We start from the raw sequence: 23,422 nt of genomic DNA on the forward strand, positions 1-23,422 counted from the left end.
ATCTGACCTGGATCATGCCTAAAATGAGCGGATTGGTGGTTGTGGAGCAGTCACCTCCCACTTTTTATGACCTCACAGGTTTAGCAGGGCAGACCTGAGTTCAGTGTGAACAGGGCTGACCTGGGAGTATCCCAGATCAAAGGTGCAGTGTAAATGGGTCTGACCAGGGTTGGAACCATGTCCAAAAACCCAGGTCGGACCTGGGTTTTTGGTGGAAAAGAGGTATAAGTAACTCAAAATCAGTTTAACCCTCACCTCTCTATGTTAAACACATGTGAATAATTGACAGAACAAACATCAATAGTAACTTATGAATACAGCTCCCATGCAAAGCTACAGCTTATGACTATACACTATGCCTATAAAGGACGATTTATATTGATGATTGAATATGAAATAAAAGTACTTAGCAACATAACCATACTATAATAAATAACAAATCATCATTACTATAAGCCCTCGAACATATGTTTTATACATAGCATAATATGCGAGCATGTAGCCTGGATTGAATAAGAACAGCCAGGACTGGATGGTTACATTTCTGGTGGACAGAATGAAAAATGTCATATTCTGGCACATTGGTATCTCTAAACATCTCTGCCTGAAATGTATCAAATTAGATAATAGATAATCTTTGTAACACACACACACACAGTGACAAGATTGAAATAGACCTATAAATGAAGACCGCACACAACCTAGGTTTTACATCTCTCTTTATTCACTTATAAAATGTATTTATCTTTATCACTCTATACTTCTATATCATTTTTAATATTATATTTTGCTTAATGACCTTATTTAAGGACATGCAATTCTTATAAAAATATAAAAATTTTTCCTTTTCATATATAAGAAATAGAGTAGGACATTAGTACACAATGCTATATTTAGACCAGAGGATACTGGTCTTTTTAATGTGTACCCAATAAATAAATGTTTTTATATATAGTATAATTTGAGGATCTGAGTGCACCTAACAGAAGTGATTCTCCTTTTCTTTGTAAATTTGCTGAATAGATCTCTTTGCTGGCTGCAGTGTAAATCTTCATAGGATGCCATGTAGACAGCAGACACTGAAGATTATTGGGGGGCGTATGCTATTTAAGGATGTCACACAGTAACACCACCAAGGTCCAAAAAGAATGCTTGCTCAGATATTGTTGAATGTCCCAGACACTTAATTTATACAAAAGTATATGAAAAAGTTACTTTTCACCTGATCTTGTATAAATTAAGGAGAGAGAGGGGTACATTTTTTAGGGGATGCAGTCATGTGACCGCCGGTCACAATCCTGACAGCAGAATGCCGGCTAGGGATTATTGATAGGCATTGAAATACCAATGCCTATCATTATCCCGATGCCGAAATCGAGAATGACACGGGACAGAATGAGGTTAGTAAGGTCTGCGTGTCCTCATAGCCGCTGGGGGGGAAGGTTAGGTTTAGGACACCCTGGGGGGATTTACAGTTAGGCACCCCCCTGGGAGGGTTAGGGTTAGACTAGGGGAAAGGGGGGTTAGGGTTAGGCACCCCCCCTGGGAGAAGATTGGGGTTAGGCACCCCCCCGGGAGGGTTAGGTTTAGGTACCCCAGGGGGAGTTTAGGGTTAGGCACCCCTAAAAGACAGTTAGGGTTAGTGGGGAGAGGGGAGGGTTAAGTAGTTTACTCACCTCCATCAGGATCTCCACCATTTGGCCTGCCGGCATCGGGATTTCGACCACCAGGCTCTCGTCCGGCGGTCATTCATACCGATCCCTTTTTAGGTGACTGGTAAAAGTCTGACTTGTCTAGTGGGTGAGTTCCAGATGAAGGGAACAAAGCGGTAGAAGTCTTGGAGGTTTGTAAAAGAGGAGGTAAACAGAATGGGGCAGAGGCAGTGGTAGTAGTAGAGTGAAGACGTTGGGAAGGGTTCTGAACAAAATTGAGGTTGGAGATACAGAAGCGAGAAGATTGATAAAGGGTTTTATATGCAAGGGTGAGGAGTTTGAACTGAACTCTAATGGGGTATATTGACATTTAATCAGGTTTCAAAAGGGAGAAGCTAACATTGAGGGGTAAATTTCGATTTGGTCCCCATTTGTCCCATTTTTCAACTCATTTTTTTTCATTTTAAGAAGACCTTGGATGCCTACTTTGTAAAAGGGACCACTCATGTTAATGTAGATGAGTATATGTATGTATGTATGTAATAATACTGTACTTTCACGATGTGTGTGTTGTGTGTTTTTTTTACACATTTCTTTACAGGTGAACTACAGGTACCAGTGGGTCCTCAATGCCCCACATGCTGGTACTTGTGGTCCTCCAAATACCAGCATGCGGGGGAGGCTTGCTGGGACTTGTAATTTGACTGTAAAGACAACGTTGTACATTTTTTTTACACAATTCATACACTATCAACCCGCCACTCACTGCCCAGAGGTGGCAGGGATAGCCCTAGGCTAACAGCTTAGGCCAGGGGTGCCCTGTAGAAGGGGACCCCTTTATTTTGGGGGTCCTCAACTCTCCAGGGATCCCTGGCCTGGGCTGACTAGTGGTCAGGACTGATTCTGCAGCTGGGGGGCCCAGTGAAAGGGCTGCCCTGGCTGTGGCATCAGCCCCCTGCTAGAAAGGGTCCAGTGCTGGTTTTAAGTATAGGGGGACCCCTACGCAACTTTTTTCCCCTATAATTAAAACCAGGACTGGCTTTGCAGCCTGGTGCTGGTACCTAATATATGGTGGAACCCTACACGTTTTGTTCCCCATAATTTTAGGTACCAGGACAGGCTGGCAAGTCTGGGGCTGGTTAGCCTTTTTGGGGGGGGGACCTCACGTCATTTTTTTTAAAGTATAACCCTAAAAACAAAAAACAAAAAACAAACAGTCTGCACATATTTCACTGATACTGTATGTGCAGGCTGCTTGTTCAGGAGACAAATTTGGCCATTTGAATCGTTACTTCAAATCGGACTGGACTGACCAAATACACCATCAATCAAAATGATCCTATCAAAACCGGGAGCTTGGTAAATTCCCGATTGTTTTTTGTGAAAAAAATGTCCATTTTTGATCGATCCTATCAGAGTTTAAAAACGGGACAAATGAGAGAACAAATCGAATATTAGTAATCGAGAAAGTGTCGAGAAAGTAACATGAGATGAGCAGCAATGTTCAGGATTGATTGAAGATGATAGGAGGAGGTTACAGTAGCCAATGTGGGAGATAATGAGTAAGTGTGTGGATAATTATTCTATCCTGACATGAATATTGATAATGAATCTGATCCTATTTAAACACATGAAATCAGAAGTAAAAAATAAGTAGTGTGTTACCTTATAAACTTACCTTCGGGAACATGTCATAAAGACTCTTGGTGACATTTTGCACTCTCTTTTCCGCATCATAGTGAATTGCATGTCCGACTGGACTATTCTCCTGAGTCACAATCATTGAGTAGGATGCATTGCAACATTTTTTTAGCTGTGACCTGGATATTAAAACAGACTTAAATTAACAGCAGTTATAAGTACAGATTATTTCCTTATACACCTATGCTAAAATTGCTGCTAAATAAATTGAATACTGAATCAGCTTATAAGTTGATGGACAATCGGCAACCCATATTGGGGCCAGTGGTAAAAGCTTACACTAGGAAGATTGAGGCAAGCAATGGAAGATTTGACTGTGGGTAAGCGTAATCTTCGACTGCTAAAGTCAAACTCCCACTATTCAGTGCAGAGCACAGTATCTCAGCTGTTCCAACTGAAATTGTGTATAAGTGTTTACTTAGCAAGTTCCTTCACCTCCTAACAAATGTTTCTACGTTTTGAGGACAAAATCATTCATTGTAATATTGAGGATTGTGAATGGGAATAAAATAATGAAGTTGCTATAACTGAGATGTACAGTAGGTGTATATGATGAGGAGAGTATTAAAACTGCCATTTACAGTACATTACCAAAACGACATTTTCTATAATCCACACGACACAATTTGCAGCACATCTAGCTATACAAAATGAATCATTATTAATTTGACATTGTGTGAATGATGAAGCAGCAGATGGCAGAATGCCACAGAAGTTAGTAAAGACTAATGCCCTGATTCAGACCCGCTCGCTGCCGCAGGCAGCTCACAGGGTCTGTGGGCATTTTTTTTTTCTCCAGGCTGCTCACAAAGCTGTGGGTGTCCACCTACAGCTTGTGCGAGCAGGCTGGAGACCATTACGATTATCGTGAATATCGGGCTTGCGACGAGACCCTGGGGTAGGGTCTCGGCTGCTGCAAGCCCAAGTGGACTTCCTGCTCTAATAGAGCAGGAAGTCCACTACTCGCATCACTAGTGATGTCAGTAGGTCCTCCTACAAATGCCAGGCATTCCGAAGGGAAGCCTGCGTTTGTGCAGCCACCCCCCCTACCCGCCTACAAAATGGGAAGAGCTGTCACTCACCATCAACAACCGTCCAATCTTGTAGTGATCCCTGCAGCAATTGAAGCTTAGTTGCTCAGCAGGGCTCACGCATGCGCACGCCGGACACAGAGCGTGCACAGTAGGAAACCATCTAGCCGCTTGCGAGCGCTGTGCACTTGCAAGCGGCTCTGAATAAGGGCCTAAGGGCAAAATTTATGAAGTGGCGGGTCTTAATCCCTGGTGGGTTGGTGGCGGTTTTACAATCCGCAGATTTACTAAGGCCAAAACTTCTGCAAAACCGCCGTCAAAACAAATTTTAGAATAGAACAGGCCTGTCATTTAGAAACTGCCACCAAATTGCCACTAAATCCGCCATCACACCACCACCAAACCGCCAGGGTTTAGAGCCTGACGCTTAGTAAATTTTGCCATAAAGATGTTTAACAAATTTATTTCCAAAGTTGTTTTAAATAGGCCAGTTACAGTAAAAGTAGAAACAGGAAAGACAATTGTTCCCAAATGCTGAGATAATTACTATTCCAATATTACATTTTGGATTTGGTTCTCCTTGCCATTTTGGTTCGGTTTTGGATTCGTTAAAAATTTATGAAAACTGATTTAAAAAAAAATATATAAAAATCTATTAAGAAAATTATAAAAAACAGCTGATGTCATGTCATTTGTATCTGTTTACATGCAATTCAACACCCAAGTTTGGTTTTGAAATCTGAGGGCCTGATTCAGACCCGCTCACGAGTGCATAGTGCTCGCAAGCGGGTCAATAGCCGGGCAGTGCGCACGCGGGGTGTGCACACTGCGCATGCGCGAGCCCCGTAGCGAGTGAATTTTCACTCGCTGCAGGTCTCACTACAAGGCAGGGCGGCTGTCGATTGTGATTGACAGCTCGCCCCATTTTGTAGGCGTGCATGGGGGCGTGGCTGGACAAATGGAGGCATTCCTGAAGGAACGCCTGCCAAGTTGTGGGCGGCCCTACTGATATCACTAGTGATGTCAGTAGTGAACTTCCTGCTCTATTAGAGCAGGAAGTTCACTGGGGCTTGTGGTGGATGAGACCCACAAGCTTAGCGAGCAGCCTGGAGACCAGTGGAAAAAAAAAAAATGTCCCTCCCTGATTCAGAGCGATCGCTCACAAATAGCGAGCACCTCTGAGTCAGGGCCTGTGTTCCAAACTGAGGGCCTGATTCAGCTTTGGGAATAGAGTAAAAAGAGCCAGCAACTGTGCACACGTTGATAAAACCTTGGTGCACTGCAGGTGGGGGCAGATGTACAATGTACAGAGAGATTTAAGGTGGGTACACACTGCAAAAATATATCTGCAAATTGAGTGATCTGCAGATATATCTGTAGATGAAGGTCGTTTATATATACTGAACAACCATTATCTTCCAGTCAGCCGGGGGTTGCTGGCAGGGGGCTACTGCATATGCACGAGTGATCAGCTAATCACCTGTACACACTTGCCAATGGACAGATACAGTATGTCTACAGATATATTTGTCCATCAACTGTGCAGCGCAGTCGATGTGATATGTCTGTGAACGACATCGTCAAAGACATATCGCTGCACACACTGGCCAACAGGCACCCGATATTTTGGCCAATTAATTGATCGCCCAATATATCTGTCAGTGTGTACCCTGCATTAGACTTGAGAGGGCTGTGTCCAAACTAAAATCTACATTGCAGCGTAACAATGTATATTTGCATATCCCCACTGATATTAGCAACTACGTAGCGTGCATATAAGCAGAATTGCGATACTTGCTGAATCAGGCCCTGAGCGTTGGATTCTATATATAATTTCTGATTGCATTGACAAACTGTTTGCGGCTCAGAGTCGTGCCCAATGTGTGCTAATGTTTTTATACTCACTGTAACAGGCTTTGTTCTGTCTGGTTTTTTGTCCACGGACATCCCTGGAGTGCATTAATCATCTTTAAAAAATTTCCTGAAAAATTGCCTTGAAACCTAGAAAATTAAATAAAAGCCATTCTCAAATAATTAACTATGGTGTCTTTTTTATTCTTTTATTCAGGTTAAATCAAAAAATTTTGAGGGGTGGTGGATAAACTATACGGCCTCATAAAAAGAATGTTTATATTACTCAAGCACTAGAACAGACAAGATAAAAAAAATTCCTTGGGCCCTTCCACCCACCCTTACATTGTATATTAAAAAGGAAATACACAGATTGACAAACCAAGCAGTTCAGCGACAGGGACTGACTGCCACTTTTGTGGCTGAAGTGCTTTATTTATATGGGCCCCTCAAAACACTAAAATAGGGCCTGAATCACTACTGTACACAACTTTGTATGCAATTGTGATTACACACGCAGTTCAACAGTGATATTATTCTAATTAATTGCGATCACTATGCCTTTGCAGCACTATGCAAGGATGCCCACTTTACTTACTGTACCACACATCCATAATGTTTAGCAAGACTGTGAAACCATCAGTACAATTGAGTACCATCGAAGCCTCAAGCAAATTTGCACAAGCACTGACCTTTTGCTAACAACCACACATGCTATGAGACCTTCGAGACATTTGCCTGACCACCCCTCCATCACCACCCTCAAACGGCACTTCCTGTCAATCGCTCTGCAATGGGTCTGCATAGTCACTGCAATCCCAATCACAATAGCTAGTTTGCTCATGCACACTTGGATGCATACGCATGCACAGTACGCAACAATCATCCAATTGTGTGCATATTAGCAACTGCATTCCTTGCTAAATCAGGCCCAAAGTGCTTGAGGCGGCTAACCGCATTGTTAATCATCTCTACATTGGTAAGATGTCATTATCTTTCTAAACACTCTCATCTTCATCAATATTAACATCATCATCACACAATATAAGCATATCTCCACTGGAATCCACCATTAAAGATGTCTCTGTACTTCGTTACAATTGTCAGCAAAGATCTTCCTCATACAATTTGTAGTTCATTTTTATGAGCATGAGTTTTTCCACATTTTGAGGAGGTAACCTCCTGTGCCGATCGCTTACAAGGTTCCCAACTGTGCTAAACAGTCTTTCCGAGTACACACTGGAGGGTGGGCAGCTTAAGTACACCAAAGCTAGTTTGTACAAGGGGCTCCGAATTGTCTTTCTTTCCTCCCAGTAGTTGCTGTTCCTCCAGTTGCTGAAGTTTATAAAGGGTAGAATTCCACCTGGTTACTAGCTCTTGCTTCAGTTGTTGGAATGGCAAATGAATGTTCTTGCAGCTGCTGCGATCTTTTACATGCAGTAACTGAATGCCGCAAATGAGCAGATAATTTACAAGCTACAGACAGCATCTCCTGCACACACCTGACATATATTTTTTTTTAAATCTACCAAGTTTATTGTATATGTAAAACATGAAAGTGTTCAAATTCACCCAAGTTTAATGTTACTTGCATTAATGGAAATTACAAATCCTGAGGAGAGTCTCAGTGTGGGTAAACCATTTTGCTGTCACAGGTTGACAATAATATGCCTCTTAGTGAAGCCATGTAAGTTTTATTTTGACCAGTACCACTTGTCCACATACAGTATCTGCAGTTAAAAGGACACTTGGAATGATGCCAAATTCTAGGCCAAGAATATATTTTTTTAAACTTCCCTCTACGGGCAAGGAATTGCTCTTTTGGTAAAATGGAATTGAGAAGGAATTTAGTAGTGGAGACACAGGACCTCAATTACATTTCTAAAACAAGATGCATTGAAGGCAGATACTAGATTTAGACCTTGGACCTCATTCAGAGGTGGTCGTTGCGGCCGCTAGGTCATACGCAGCCAATATTCGCTAAACTGCGCATGCGTAAAATTCGCAATGTACGTGCGCAAGCTAGCTGTTACGATCAGAAATTTCTCTCCCCTTGAACACAGCCAGGTCATTAGTTTGAGTGACAGAATGAACCATTTGTGGGTGGTTACAGGGTAAGGTGCTTGAAAACAGAGGCGCGGAGATCCGAATGCAGGCGTGCCTGACTATGCAAATGGCGTTTAATGGGAGTGCATAATTAACAAAATAGTGTCTTGGCACACGTGACATGGGTGGTTATTACACTGACTAGATCGTAGTGCTTAAGAGAGGGTATGGTCAGCCTTAAGCACTGCGATCAGCTCCGATTGGTCCCGATGGTCACAATTAATCCTTATATCCCAGAAAATGGTGTGTGTTGTGATCGAGAAGGGTGTGTGTTTTAGTCTTACGACCGCTTATTACCCTCGGTCGTTCAGCTAACGATCTCATCTTAGCGATGCAACTTGCGGTCGCTTCATTTTCATAACCGGTCCCTTTCACCTACGACCGAGCGGCCGCAATGACCGACTCTGATTGAGGTTCCTAATGCTAGCATATTCATCAACGTTTCAGTGATCGGATTTGTAACTGGATGGCTGTGATATACTTGCTTCCTCTTGCAAATGATTGTTTCACAGTCAGTTGTTATTTGAAACTACTATTCTTAGTACCCTTCTTGGATGAAGACTAACAAACAGCAGCAGCCCTAGTGTGCAAGGATTCTTTTTGGAAATCCTGAATACAGTTGAAGTCAATTACCCTTCACAAATTGGATGCAAGAGGACTATATCCAATTCTTAATGAGGAGGTTGATCATCTAGGTGTAGATAGTGTAGATTGTATGTGCTGGGATCTACCCCTGCTGCTGGCAGCTAATTCTGGACTGCTTGTTATTATTTTTTTACAGGATTTTTGAGATTTTCCAAAATAATTTAAACTTAATGCAAATAATGTAACAGGGAGAAGTGTCTTAGATGGCTAACATCCCTACATCTACTTACGTTAGCTTCATAAATGGTACAGATGGCTCAACAAATGTTAGGATTTAATAAAACATTATTCAGCACAAAAGAGTTTGCTTTTTTTGGTCTTATTACCAGACATGACAATGTCCTTCTTATCACTGGCAAGAACTGCTGCAACTGGTGGCTGACATACTTTGACACAAACAACATCCTCCTCCTAAATGTTATCATCATCTTACAGATTCATCATCAACATCCATATTTGAGTCAGATACACAATTAACCCTCTCATCCTTTTATACTTCTACAGTAGGATCCCCAATTTATATGCCAACATCATTACTTTTACTACTACACATCCTCACATTTGCAGAGGGTTTAGAAATGGTGGAAGGAGGCTTCTCTACAAATACAGAGTCAGAAATGTGAGACTCACAGATAACACTCATGGAAACCCTTGACTCTCCTCATGGATCTGTGAAGATTGTATATACAGTTTTTTTCAGTCTTAGTGTTTTTGTTTTGCACTGGTTTGCTAGTTATAAAGGTGATACCTTCAGACCCATAGCAATAAGGTGTTGCATGCAAGATACAGAAAATGCCTGCCTGTATTTGGCCTCAGCTTCTGCAATAGGAATTCTAGGGCATGACACAACAGTAATAGGACCACCACTCACAAAAAATTCCATGGTCTAAGCCTTTCCTTCCCACTGCATTTGGTGTATGGCATGCTGGAAGTACATTTTCCTATTTTTGTTAGAGGGGAATGTTTTTTTTCTTTAAATTGTAAAATATTGTTTCGATTTCGGGTGCCCTTTATGAAATATTTTTTCCCTTGACCACCTTTACTAGTTGTTGAAGTACAGTAGTATCATGACTGGCAGCAGCTGCAGCACTAGTTCTGGGATACTGCTCCTGCTTTTCTATGGACTGATCAATGATTTTTTTTTACACCAACAAATAAATTATTATTTTAAACTTGAGAATTGTTTTGGGATGCAAGATGATGGGGGATCACTACTTCACACAACATCACTTACACTGGAAGAATAACACTCTATATAATTTTTTTGGAAATAATGTCTGTCTTTTTTTTTTAGACACAGACAACACTGGCCATTGTTTTCACACCCTTGGAATAACAGGTCTGTGTGAGAATTGCTTTGGGTGCAGATGAATGGGGACACCACTGCACACACCAATGCTTGCCCAGGAAGGGTAACACATTATGTATATTTTTTTTAAATAATGTCTTTGTTTTTTAAGACATAGACAACACTGGCAATTGTTTGCATGCATTTGAAGGAAAATGTCTCTATGAGAATTGTTTTGGGTGCAGATAATTGGAGGACACCACTACACCAAGAAAATATATGATGTGTCACTAATTTGAACAAAGTTTTTGAAATATATAATTGAATTCAATTAGAAAAGACTGCAGGTTTTTTTTGTTTTAAGCAGGAAAAAATATATTTTTTCAATTATTTCTATCTATAACTGGGAAAAAACTCAAAACACAGAAGTCTTCTTGGGGAGCAGCAGCATTAAACACAGGGTCTGATTCAGACCCGCTCACGAGCACACAGCGCTTGCAAGCGGGTCGATGGACCCACACTGTGCATGCTGGAGCCGGCTCCGGCATGCGTATGCATGAGATCCGGCCAGCGACGGGTGCTCCGTCGCTACGGGTCTCGCACCAAATCGGGGTGGCTGTCAATTGTGATTGACACCTCACCCTGTTTTGGAGGAGGGCAGGGTGGGTGGCTGGCCAAATGGAGGCATTCCCAAAGGAATGCCTGCCGTTTGGGGGCAGCATCAGAAGTGAGTTTCCGGCTCTATTAGAGCCAGAAGCTCACTGGGGCTTGTGATGAATGAGACCCTACCACCCTATCTCATCACAAGCCCGATGGTCGCGACAATCACAACCATCATCTGGCTGCTCGCAAACGCTCTGGGTGGTCGCCCACAGCGGCCAGAAGGCTAGCTCAAAAAAAAATGCCGCCCTGATTCAGAGCGAGCGCTCTGAAAGAGAGTCCGGCTCTTAATCAAGGCCACAGTATAGTATTTTTGGACAGATAATATAATATAATGCAGTGTGAAAACAAAGGTGCAAGTTAACTTAAAGAAGCAAAAATTAACATTCAACAGCAACACAGACCGTAGCCTGTCTGTTTGCAATGCAGTGTGAGAGTGTGTAGTGTGTGTGACAACCACACATACACCATACTTACCTACTCTCCCGGAAGTGTCAGGAGGCTCCCAAATTTTGGGGGAACTCCCTGCACCCCCGGAAGAGTACCCGGATCTCACATAATGAAGTGGGCAGGATGAGGAGATAAATGCCATAATTGCTGGCAATCGCAGCTCTGTATGGAAGGGGTGGAGCCTAAAGGCACAGGAATCCGGCCCTGTATGTGGTGATGGGGCAGTGTTCCGAGAAACGCAGGCGTGCCTGTCCATTGGAATGCCGTTGCATGAGCGTGCATAAATTAGCCACTGTGATGAAATATGCAGCTTGAGTACTCGTTGTGTGTGACGAGACTTGTAGTTTCTGAGCCAGGTCAGACCTGCTGTAAATATGGTCCTGATGTTTATGCAGAAGTGTGAGGTTGTACAGATGTGAGAAAGCAAAAGTAGGTTTCTTTATGCTGGTGGAGCCGTGTAGACATTACAATATTTTTGCAGCTCCGTTGCATGAGATTGCGCAACTGCAACCGTAATTGCGATCCATGCTGAATCAGGCCCAGTGTCAGTAGCCAGGAAAAAGAGCTATATTAAGAATAACCTATGAAACAAACAGAGGGCCTGATTCAGAGCCGGACGCTCTGACCAGAGTGCTCGCTCTGAATCAGGGCCATCCTAGTTAAATTTGGAGCGTCCTTTTGGACGCTCGCATAGCTGTGGGTTACCACCCACAGCTTATGCGAGCGTCCATGATGATGGTCGCGATGGTCAAGACCATCGCGACCATCGGGCTTGCGATGAGACCCTTGCGGTAGGGTCTCGCTGCCACAAGCCCTGGAGTGATTTTGGCTCTATCAGAGCCAAAATCACTCCCACTAACATCACATGTCAGTGGGGCCGGACCCAGATGGTAGGCGTTCCCATGGGAACGCCTCCGTCTGGGCAGCCACGCCCCTGGCACACCCACCAAAGGGGGCGTGCTGTCACTTACAATCGACAGCACGCCCCCTTTGGTACGAGACCCTAAGCGACAGCTTCCCCATCGCTCGCCGGGTCTCGCGCATGCGCACGACGGAGCAGCCTCCATCGTGCGCATGCGCATTTGGGTACCATCGACCCGCTTGCGAGCATCCTGCACTCGCGATCGGGTCTGAATGAGACCCAGAGTTTTAACATGCATAATTAATTAGCATACAGGAATGTGTTTTCTCCTTAAAGGGCCACTGAACTTTTGGCCTGATTCAGACCTGCTCGCTAGCACTATGCGCTTGCACCGGAGTGAGTGAGAAATTCACTTGCTCTGGGGCTCGCTACAAACAGGGCGGCTGTCGATGTTAATCGACATCTCACCCCATTTTGTAGGCTGGGAGGAGGGGTGGTTGGTAAAACAGAGGTGTTCCTGAAGGAATGCCTGCCATTTGTGGGTGGCCCTACTGACATCACTTGGGCTTGCAAGAATGAGACCCTACCACAATGGTCTCATCGCAAGCCGGATGGTTGTGAAAGTCGCGACCATCACCTGGCCACTCGCAAAAGCTGTGGGTGGTCAGCCAGAGCATAGCGAGTGGCCAGGTTCCAGGTTTTTAAATAAAAAGCTGCCGCCCTGATTCACTTTTTGCGAGCGCCTCTGAATCAGACCCTTTGTACATACCCAGCAGCCAACCCCCATTTGTCCGGCCTCAAATTTTTCTTTTTTTTTCCAGGTTCACTTTGAAAACCTTTTTAAAATATAACTTATTTTGTTTATCTAAAATTATGTACCTTGCCAATGAAATATTACAAACAAAAATTCACATGAGAAAACGGTAATTTTTACAGATGATAGTTTTGTGAACGAACCATATATTGTGTTCTGCGATAAAAGTTGTTCTCTTTTATTGATTCCTGCAATTATCCTGAATTTTAGGGTATTTATCTCATAATTATTGTAATAATTAATTATTAAACCATATATTCACAAGATAAACATTATTGTTAATATTTCAATATTTCCAGTGTTTCCAAGACTTAAGGGGTAAATGTAATAAGAATCGAGATAGGTCGAGCTGACCATCTCAGCTGAGATATTAATTTTTTTCCTGCTTGCAAATTTACTAAAGGCATAAGTCGGGTGAGTTAGAGTGAGATTTCTCTCATGTTACTCGTAAAACTCAGGTGAGATAGCAATCTCAAATCTTATCACCATCGGGCCAAATCGGAAGTACTTTTCACCTAAACCATACTTGTCTCAAATTTATCAAGAATCGGGATGACAAGCTCAGGTGAGATAGGAGCAAACTCTCTGTCAAAATGACTATTCAATCTCTCAACCCCCTGAGCTGCGAGATGGTCAGAAACATACACAAATCATTGTGATTTGTGTATGTTTCTTTCTGTAAATGGTTAAAAACGGGTTAATGTTTTTAAAAAAATGACGGGTTAATGTTTTTAAAAAAATTACGTAGGGTCCCCCCTAAAGACTAACCAGCCCCAGACTTGCCAGCCAGTCCTGGTTCTTAAAATTACAGGGAACAAAATGTGTAGGGTTCCACAGTAATATATGAACCAGCACCAGGCAGCAGGGACAGACCTGGTTTAAATATAAAGAGAAAAAAATTGGCTTGAGGTTCCCAGTACAGTATATCGAAAACCAGCTCTGGACCCTTTCTAGTGGGGGACTGATGCCACAGCCAGGGGAGCCCTTTCACCAGGCCCCCCCAGCCGCATCAGCCCTGAATGCTAGTCAGTCCAGGCTAGGGATTCCTGGGGAGTTGGGGAACCCTCCAATAAAAGGGTCCCCTTCTCCAGGGCACCCTTGGCCTAGGCTAATAGCCCGGGGCTATCCCCACCACCCTAGGGCGGTGGGTGGGAGGTTGATAGTGTATGTGTAGTGTTAAATATTGAATTAACAACATTGGCCCTCATTCAGAGCCGTACGCTCTGAGCAGAGCGCACGCTCTGAATGAGGGCCGCCCTCCATAAAAATGGAGCATCCTCCTGGACGCTCGTATAGCTGTGGGTCACCACCCACAGCCTATATGAGCATGCAGTTTGATGGCCGCGATGGTCGTGACCATCGCGACCATCGAAACTGCGAGCCGGAGCCTGCGGTTGAGGTTTTCAACCGCAAGCCCGGAGTGATTTTGGCTCTATCAGAGCCAAAATCACTCCCACTGACATCACTAGTGATATCAGTGGGCCGGCTTCTGACGGGAGGCGTTCCCGTGGGAACGCCCCCGTCAGGGAGGCACGCCCCCGGCACACCCACCAAAGGGGGCGTGCTGTCAATCAACATCGACAGCACGCCCCCTTTGATCAGACACAACGAGCGAAGGAAAGTCCTTCGCTCGTCGCGTCTGGCGCATGCGCACGACGGAGCTCCCGCCGTCGTGCGCATGCGCAGAGCACAACATCGACCCACTTGTGAGTGGACAGCCGCTTGCGAGTAGGTCTGAATCAGGCCCATTGTCTTTACAGAAGAACTTTAGGTCCCAGCAAGCCTCCACCGCATGCTGGTACTTGGAGAACCACAAGTACCAGCATGCAGACCATTAAGGGTCCGCTGGTATGTGTAGTTCACCTGTAAAGAAATGTGTAAAAAACACAAGACACACACACCATAAAAATAAAGATTACATACATACACACTCACACATACTTACCTGCTCCAAGGATGTTCACGTCCCCTTCTCAACGTAAAGTATCCTATGGTAGTACCTGAAAAAGATCCAATACTCGCCTTTTATCCCAAATGTTCTCCGGAAAAATCCAAAAAGGGCCACAGACACACTGTAACAACACGCTGTGACATGGATAACCCACAACACCACTTATGATTTTCTTGTTTGCATCACAAGCCACTTGCATATTAGTAGAGTGAGCGTGATACTTGTTGAGATAGATATGTGCATGGGCCCTAGGTGGTCTCAGACCAACGTGTGTGCAGTCAGTTGCAGCCAGGACTATAAGCATTCCTGCCACATGATAAAATGCTAACCTAACTGAATTCCTCTGTGACTCCTGGCTAGGGCAGCATAGAGAGGTGTCTATTAGATGCTGGAATGCAGCTAGGACCTGTCTGAGAAAGGATGAAAATGTTGACCGTGAGATTTCAATAACTACCTGTGACTGTGAAACTTCCAATAACCAAAATGTGCAACACAGCCAGGAGTTTATGAAGGCTGGAGACCGGATGCAGTTAATTTATAGATGGTCAGGATGCCGACTGCCAAAATCCTGCACCGGAATCCCGATCAGCATCAGAAGACTGGCAATGGAATCCCGACATTGCTGGAGATGCCAAGTCCAGAATCCCGACAGCCGGCATCCCTATGGTAAGTAGAGCGAGGCCAGGTAGATGATAGGTTTAGGCTCTAGGAGGGGGAGGATAGGGTTAGGCCTCAGCTAGGGTGGGTTAGTGTTAGGCACCACCAGGTGGAGTTTAGGGTTAGACACAAAGAGGGGAGGGTTAGGCACTAAGGGGGGAGAGTTAGGTTTAGGCATTTACCAGGAGAGTTATGGTGCGGGTAGGAAAGGTTAGTTTTAGGCAGCCGGAAAGGAGGGTTAGGGGGTAAATAGGACAGGGGAATTACTTAACATTCCCCTGTTGGGATTTTCAGCATCGAGATGCCATTGTCAGTGTATTGACAGACGGCATTCCATTTGTCCATATGTCATACCCAACCTGCCGGAGTCTTAGCATTAGCAACATGTCTTAGAGCCTAGGTCCAGTTTGGCAAGGTAATACAGATATTGTTACGATTGAGCCGGAACATCTGTATGACCTCACCATCGACCAATGCTTTCAGGTTCACGCACCCCCTAAAAAATGAGGCCCACACAGCCAACGCAGAACCTAATGAACTTGCTCAGTTTCTTGCTCCTGGGTCTTTTCAGCCTGGGGGAAGAGTTTCAGAATTCAAACAGCACTCTGCATCAATGCTACAGTGGTGTATTCTGCTATGATGTAATGAGAGAAATGAATGCAGCTGCTCTGTCCCAATTTATAGACATCATAACTGTGTGCACTGTAATTTGAAGTGGTAGCACATGTGAAACAAGCTGGCCAAGAGGTGGTCTATTTGCAAACTGTGTCAAACACGCTTGTCAGTAAATTTTCCCCTTAAATTTGTCCACAAGTGCTATGTGTGAGTATGACATTTCTAAAAATGTACTCCTAGAGAAGCCTCCTTCCACCACTTCCAAACACTACAATGTGGGGATGAGCAGCAGTAAAATTGAGGATGCGACTGTAGAAGTGCAACAGGATGAGGTAGATAATTGTGTATCTGACACTGAGGAGGATATTGATGATAAGGATGTTGTTTATGTAAAAGTAAGTCAGCCACCAATGGCAGCTGTTCTTGTCTATGTTAAGAAGAAAGCCATTGTCATGTCTGGGCATTAGACCAAAAAGCCACCTCCTTTGTGTGATATTATTTTTACCCAAATCCTAACAAATTTTTTCAAGCCATCTGTGTCATTTGTGAAGCTAAAGTAAGTACTATAGAGTAAGAAAAGGAAATGGGAGCGCTGGCAGTGGCTGCTGATTTAAAAAATCATTATTTATTTTAATTGCACATAATACAATCTCGAAAATTTTTGTTTAAAACATCAAAATAAATGAAAAATACAGATGGATTTAATTAATTAGGCTACTAGTGCCTTACTATTAAAATGCGGAACCGGTTCCACCATACAATATTAGTACATATCAATATATAAATTTCTCCAGAGACTAGTATAGAGATCTCTTATATAGACACACATATATTGGAATAACGGAGCATCAATCAAAAATCATTGGTCACAATTTGCCAGCATAGATTAATAGCTGTTGATATTTATGTCCACTTATAGCCGATTAGTAAAGGGTTAAATGTATATAGGAAAAGCAGCACAGCTTATTCAGCGCGGATTAGAGTGTTATTATTGCAGTGTTAATATTGCAGTAGAAAATAGGTAGTTCCTAAAATAGGTACATTATCATCCAACCATTTAGGTAGAAAAGCAAGGTATATTGTGGCAGTTAACCTCTACCCCAATCCCAGGGGGAGGATGCTCGTGCAATGATCGCCTGCTCACAAGTAAAGAACAATATCAGCCAAAGATTTTTACCACTTTGTGCACCATGTGGTCCAGAGGCGCTTGTGTCCTCAGGCAAAGGGACCTCTTTTTCCTGAATCCTGGCACTTGTAACCGTTCACGGTGTACCAGTAGGCTGTGTAGGTAATGAGATTGCTAACTGACTCCCCCTATCCAGGATTCCCAATAAGCTACTGCTGCTGTTGGTCTGTTTTCATCTCAGAAGAGCACTAAGAAGTCTGTTTGTTTCAAACAACAATTGAATGTGAAACAAACCTTAGCATTAGGAAACAGGTCTGAAGCAGCCATCCAGTAGTACAGTGGACCACTGAAGCCATGACTATCAGTGGCAAACGCAGGATTTCCAGAGGGGGGTTTCCAAATGCTTAATTTTAGAGTGAGTGTGGCCTGTCAATGAAGATTGCAGAATTAGTACTTAACCAGCTTTAATAAGCGTCATACAAAGTATATTGTGTGTCATAATTCCAGCATATAGAGGACCAGCGATCACAGTAAGCCATTAGATGCAGCAGTAGGGCCATTCTGCCTGAGCTGAATGTATTTATTTTAGATGTGGGCACCATTCCAGACTATTGAAGCAAGTCCGGGAGCCTGGAGGACGAGCAGAAGAACCTAGCACTGCCCTGGACAAATATGTACATATTGGGCTCTATAGCAGCACATCTCTAACAGTGCATGTTTTACAGATCTTCTAGTTGGTGTACAGGTATATTTATTACTGGCTGATAAATGTTAAAAGATCCACAGGTGGTGCTAATTATTTAATTTGTGATACTGAGAAGAACATGCAGCACTAGTAACAAACTATTATATTACTATTTCTATTGTGGTCATAGTGTGGGCTGGGGAGGGGGGTTTCCAGGCAGATGGAAACCCCCACTGAGTTTGCCTATGACTATGATAGCATGAGATCAGCATCCAATATCTGCCACTAATACATCTGGTTTTAGAGAGTTAGTTTAGATCCTATGTTCCAGCTAACAAATTCCATCTCCTAAGGGGGCATGGCCAAGCCTCCCGCGATTAGGCCACACTCCCTTTACCCAGGCCTGGCGCGGCTATCGGTGCACCTTGGTGGGTGTATCACCTTCAGCAGCATCCGGCTTCACTAAGAGACTTACCAGTGTCAACCTGTTAAAGAAACTCATAGATGTTAGACTAGACCACAGTAGCTACTCACGTTACTTGCTGCATGGACACAAGACGACTGAGGACACATCTGTAGTTCTTGATTAATGAAAGCGTTTCTATAGTATCATATACTTTATATTTAATTGCCATCCTATCAGTGGCATAACTAGGGTATTTGTTGTCCAGGGCAAGATGAAAAATGTACCCCCCCCTTTGTGCGCACACCGAAAAATGGGCACGGTCACATGCCACAAGGAGCGGGGGCACAGAAAAATGGGGTGTGTCAACATGACACACACCCCTTCTTGTCAATCTGAGAACATTGATTCCCCCTATGCAGTGCCCGTTATATAGTGCCCCCCATACTGGTCCTCCCTATTCAGTGCCCCCAGTAGTGATACAGTGCCCCTGGCCAGTAGTGCATAGAACACACACACAGACATACCTGCACAAAACACTGACTTACCTGAACCCCTACTCCTGCCACACCTGTCACTGTCTGCTCCTCCATCCTTCCGCTTGGTACTATGGAAGGTACATCATGACGTCTCTCCCATCACCCAATACTGAGTATAGGTTTAGGCACTAGCGGGGGAGGAGGGGTTTAGGAACTGGGGAGAGAGGGTTAGGGGTACAGTAGTCGGGATTCTGTATGTCGGGATGCCGCTGTCGGTATTATGACCGGGGGCATCCCAACCACCGGCAACCCATACCCAACACCTCCTGCAATGTACCTGGTGCCTGAGAAGCTGTGAAATGGTCGCAATGTTTAATATGTTCCGATGGTGGTGAAACGATGTTTAAAAGAGATGATTTTTTTATAAATATTAAAAAAAAACTTTTCTTTTTTAACGAAATCTTTTTGGATAACTAGCAATAGATATTCTTCACCTAACTCACACAACAAAATAAACAACAATTTGTGTGCAGTTTTTACCTCTATAACAATACTGAGTATATACTGATAATGGTCACATCGCTCTGTATAATAATACTGAGGATACACTGATAATGGTCACTCTGCTCTGTATAACAAAACTGAGTACCATATATACTCGAGTATAAGTCGACCCGAATATAAGCCGAGGTACCTAATTTTACCACAAAAAACTGGGAAAACTTATTGACTCGAGTATAAGCCTAGGGTGGGAAATGCAGCAGCTACTGGTAGTAATCCCCCCTCTGGTACTGTCCCCAGTAGTAATCCCCCCCTGGTAGTGCCCCCAGTAGTAATCCCCCCCTGGTAGTGCCCCCAGTAGTAATATACCCCCCTGGTAGTGCCCCCAGTAGTAATATCCCCCCTGGTAGTGCCCCCAGTAGTCATACCCCCCCTGGTAGTGCCCCCAGTAGCAATATCCCCCCCTGGTAGTGCCCCCAGTATTAATCCCCCCCTGGTAGTGCCCCCAGTAGCAACATCCCCCCTGGTAGTGCCCCCAATATTAATCCCCCCCTGGTAGTGCCCCCAGTAGCAATATCCCCCCCTGGTAGTGCCCCCAGTATTAACCCCCCCTGGTAGTGCCCCCAGTAGCAACATCCCCCCTGGTAGTGCCCCCAGTATTCCCCCCCTTCCTGGTAGTGCCCCCAGTAGCAACATCCCCCCCTGGTAGTTCCCCCATTATTAATCCCCCCCCTCTGGTAGTGCCCCCAGTAGCGATATCCCCCCCTGGTAGTACCCCCCGTTAGTAGCCCCCCCAGTAGAAAGAAATGTAAAAAACAAAAAACACTTACCTGTAACCCCGCTCCTGGTCCCGACGCTGCTACAGGCTCCTCCGCCGCTTTGCATAATGGGAGAGACGTCGTCATGATGATGTCTCTCCCATTACCCACTGCGGGAGCCAGAAGATGGCTCCCACAGTGGGAGCAGCAGTAGCCGCTGAGAGTCTGACAGACTCTCAGCGGCTGCTGATTACACCAAACACATAGCTGCCGGCTCCAACGGCTGTGTGTTTAGCAGTGTGTAGTGCTGACCGAACTCCGTCCAGTCAGCGCTACACATGCGGTGCAGGCTGTGTCACAGTGACACAGTCTGCACCGCGGCCCGCATGGTACGCTACTCAGCAGCGTACCATGCGGGCATGACTCGAGTATAAGCCGAGGGGGTGCTTTTTCAGCACAAAAAATGTGCTGAAAAACTCAGCTTATACTCGAGTATATACTAGGGGTGTGCACCGGCCACTTTTCGTGTTTTGTGTTTTGGTTTTGGATCTGGATCCTTCTTCGTGTTTTGGATCTGGATTGGTTTTGCCAAAACCACCCTTCCGTGTTTTGGGTTCTGGGTTTTGTGTTTTGGATCTGTATTTTTTTTTTAAAAAGCATAAAAACAGCTAAAATCACAGAATTTGTTGGTTTCTCTGCTCCTATGCTATTATTAACCTCAATAACCTTAATTTCCACTCATTTCCAGTCTATTCTGAACACCTCACACCTCACAATAGTGTTTTCATGTCCAAAAGGTTGCACCGAGGTAGCTGGATGACTATGCTAAGCGACACGAGTGGGCGGCACAAACACGTGACCCATCTAGGAGTGACACTGCAGTGGCAGACAGGATGGCAGTTAGAAAAACTAGGCCCCAAACTGTACATAATGCAAAGAAAAAAAAGAAGTGCAAGATGGAATTGTCCTTGGGCCCTCCCACCCACCCTTATGTTGTATAAACAGGACATGCACACTTTAACAAATCAATCATTTCAGCGCCAGGGTCTGCCACACAACTGTGGCTGAAATGATTGGTTCGTTTGGGCCCCCACAAAACAAGCTGGCAATTAATGTGTCCCTGCACAAACTGGCTCTACGGAGGCAAGATGTCATCCTCATCCTCCTCATCCACCGATTCCTCACCCTCTTCAGTGTGTACATCCTCATCCTCACAAAGTATTAACTCGTCCCCACTTGAATCCACCACCACAGGTCCCTCTGTACCTTCTGGAGGCTGGTCTCCCTGGAAGATCTGATAATTCATTTTGATGAACATCATCTTCTCCACATTCTGTGGAAGCAACCTCCTACGCCTTTCGCTGACAAGGTTCCCGGCTGCACTAAACACTCTTTCGGAGTACACACTGGAGGGGGGGCAACTCAGGTAAAATAGAGCCAGCTTGTACAGGGGCCTCCAAATTGCCTCTTTTTCCTGCCAGTACAGGTATGGACTGTCTGACATGCCTACTTGGATGCTGTCACCGATGTAATCCTCCACCATTCTGTCAATGGTGACAGTATCATATGCAGTGACAGTAGTTATGTCAGAAATTGTTGCCAGGTCCTTCAGTCCGGACCAGATGTCCAAACTTGGTCCTGCCTGCCATGCATCACCGCCAGCGGGTTGCTTAGGATACCTAAGTTTTTTCCTGGCAGCCCCAGTTGCGGGAGAAAATGAAGAAGGAGCCGTTGACGTGTCACGTTCCGCTTCAGCTGACAGTGTGTTCACCAGCAGGTCTTTGCACCTCTGCAGGCTTGTGTCGGCCGGAAAGAGAGACACCACATAGGCTTTAAACCTAGGATCAAGCACGGTGGCCAAAATGTAGTGGTCTGATTTCAACAGATTGACCACCCTGGAATCCTGGCAAAGCGAATGAAGGGCTTCATCCACAAGTCCCACATGCCGAGCGGAATCGCTCCGTCTTAGCTCCTCCTTCACTTTCTCCAGCTGCTTCTGCAAAAGCCTGATGAGGGGAATGACCTGACTCAAGCTGGCTGTGTCTGAACTGACTTCACGTGTGGCAAGTTCGAAGGGCTGGAGAACCTTGCACAACACGGAAATCATTCTCCACTGCGCTTGAGTCAGGTGCATACCCCCTCCTTTGCCTATGTCATAGGTGGATGTATAGGCTTGTATGGCCTTTTGCTGCTCCTCCATCCTCTGAAGCATATAGAGGGTTGAGTTCCACCGCGTCACAACCTCTTGCTTCAGGTGATGGCGGGGCAGGTTCAAGAGTGTTTGCTGGCGCTCCAGTCTTCGGCACGCAGTCGCTGAATGGCGAAAGTGGCCAGAAATTTTTCGGGCCACCCAAAGCGTCTCCTGCACGCCCCTGTCGCTTTTCAGAAAATTCTGCACCACCAAGTTTATTGTGTGAGCAAAACATGGGACGTGCTGGAATTTGCCCAGATGTAATGCCCGCACAATATTGGTGGCGTTGTCAGATATCACAAATCCCCAGGAGAGTCTAAGTGGGGTAAGCCACTGGGCGATGATTTCCCTCAGTTTCTCTAAGAGGTTGTCGGCGGTGTGCCTCTTACTGAAACCGGTGATACACAGCGTAGCCTGCCTTGTAACGAGCTGGCGTTTCTGAGATGCTGCTACTGGTGACGCTGCTGCTGTTGCTGCGTAAGGTGATACATCTACCCAGAGGCTGTCACAGTCATATAGTCCTTAGTCTGCCCTGTTCCACTTGTCCACATGTCCGTGGTTAAGTGGACATTGTGTACAACGGCATTTTTCAGGACACTGAGGACACTTTTTCTGACGTTTCTGTACAGTCTCGGTATCGCCTGCCTAGTGAAGTGGAATCTAGACGGGATTTGGAACCGGGGACACACTACCTCCATCAATTGTCTAAATCCCACTGCACTAATGGCGGATACCGGACGCATGTCTAACACCAACATAGCAGTCAAGGCCTCAGTTATACGTTTTGCTTCAGGATGACTGCTGTCGTACTTCATCCTCCTCGCTAAGGACTGTTGGAGGGTCAATTGTTTAGTAAAAGTAGTGGTGTTCCTACTTCCTCTCTGGGATGATGAACGACTCCCAGCAGCAGCAACAGCAGCAGCGGCAGCAGTAGGCGTAGCAATGCAGGATCCTCCAGAGGAATCCCGGATAGGAGAGTCAGTCATGCCAGTGACA

The 23,422-nt window shown here is 44.8% G+C and overlaps 1 protein-coding gene across 1 annotated transcript in view; it reads right to left on the reverse strand.

Moving 5' to 3' along the window:
* Window positions 1-18,729, reverse strand: part of LOC148513902 (alpha-2,8-sialyltransferase 8E-like) — a 70,037-nt gene extending 51,308 nt beyond the window's left edge. The window contains exons 1-3 of the mRNA XM_088481323.1: window positions 18,629-18,729; window positions 6,290-6,385; window positions 3,331-3,472 (exon numbers count right to left, since the gene is read on the reverse strand). Of these exons, the coding sequence (XP_088337449.1) occupies window positions 3,331-3,472; window positions 6,290-6,385; window positions 18,629-18,729 (339 nt within the window). The remainder of the gene's footprint in view (window positions 1-3,330; window positions 3,473-6,289; window positions 6,386-18,628) is intronic.
* Between the last annotated feature and the right edge of the window lie 4,693 nt (window positions 18,730-23,422).

The sequence above is a fragment of the Taudactylus pleione genome, unplaced genomic scaffold (assembly GCF_031769625.1).
Source record: "Taudactylus pleione unplaced genomic scaffold, aTauple2 ptg000268l, whole genome shotgun sequence".
Taxonomy (NCBI): Eukaryota; Metazoa; Chordata; class Amphibia; order Anura; family Myobatrachidae; genus Taudactylus; species Taudactylus pleione.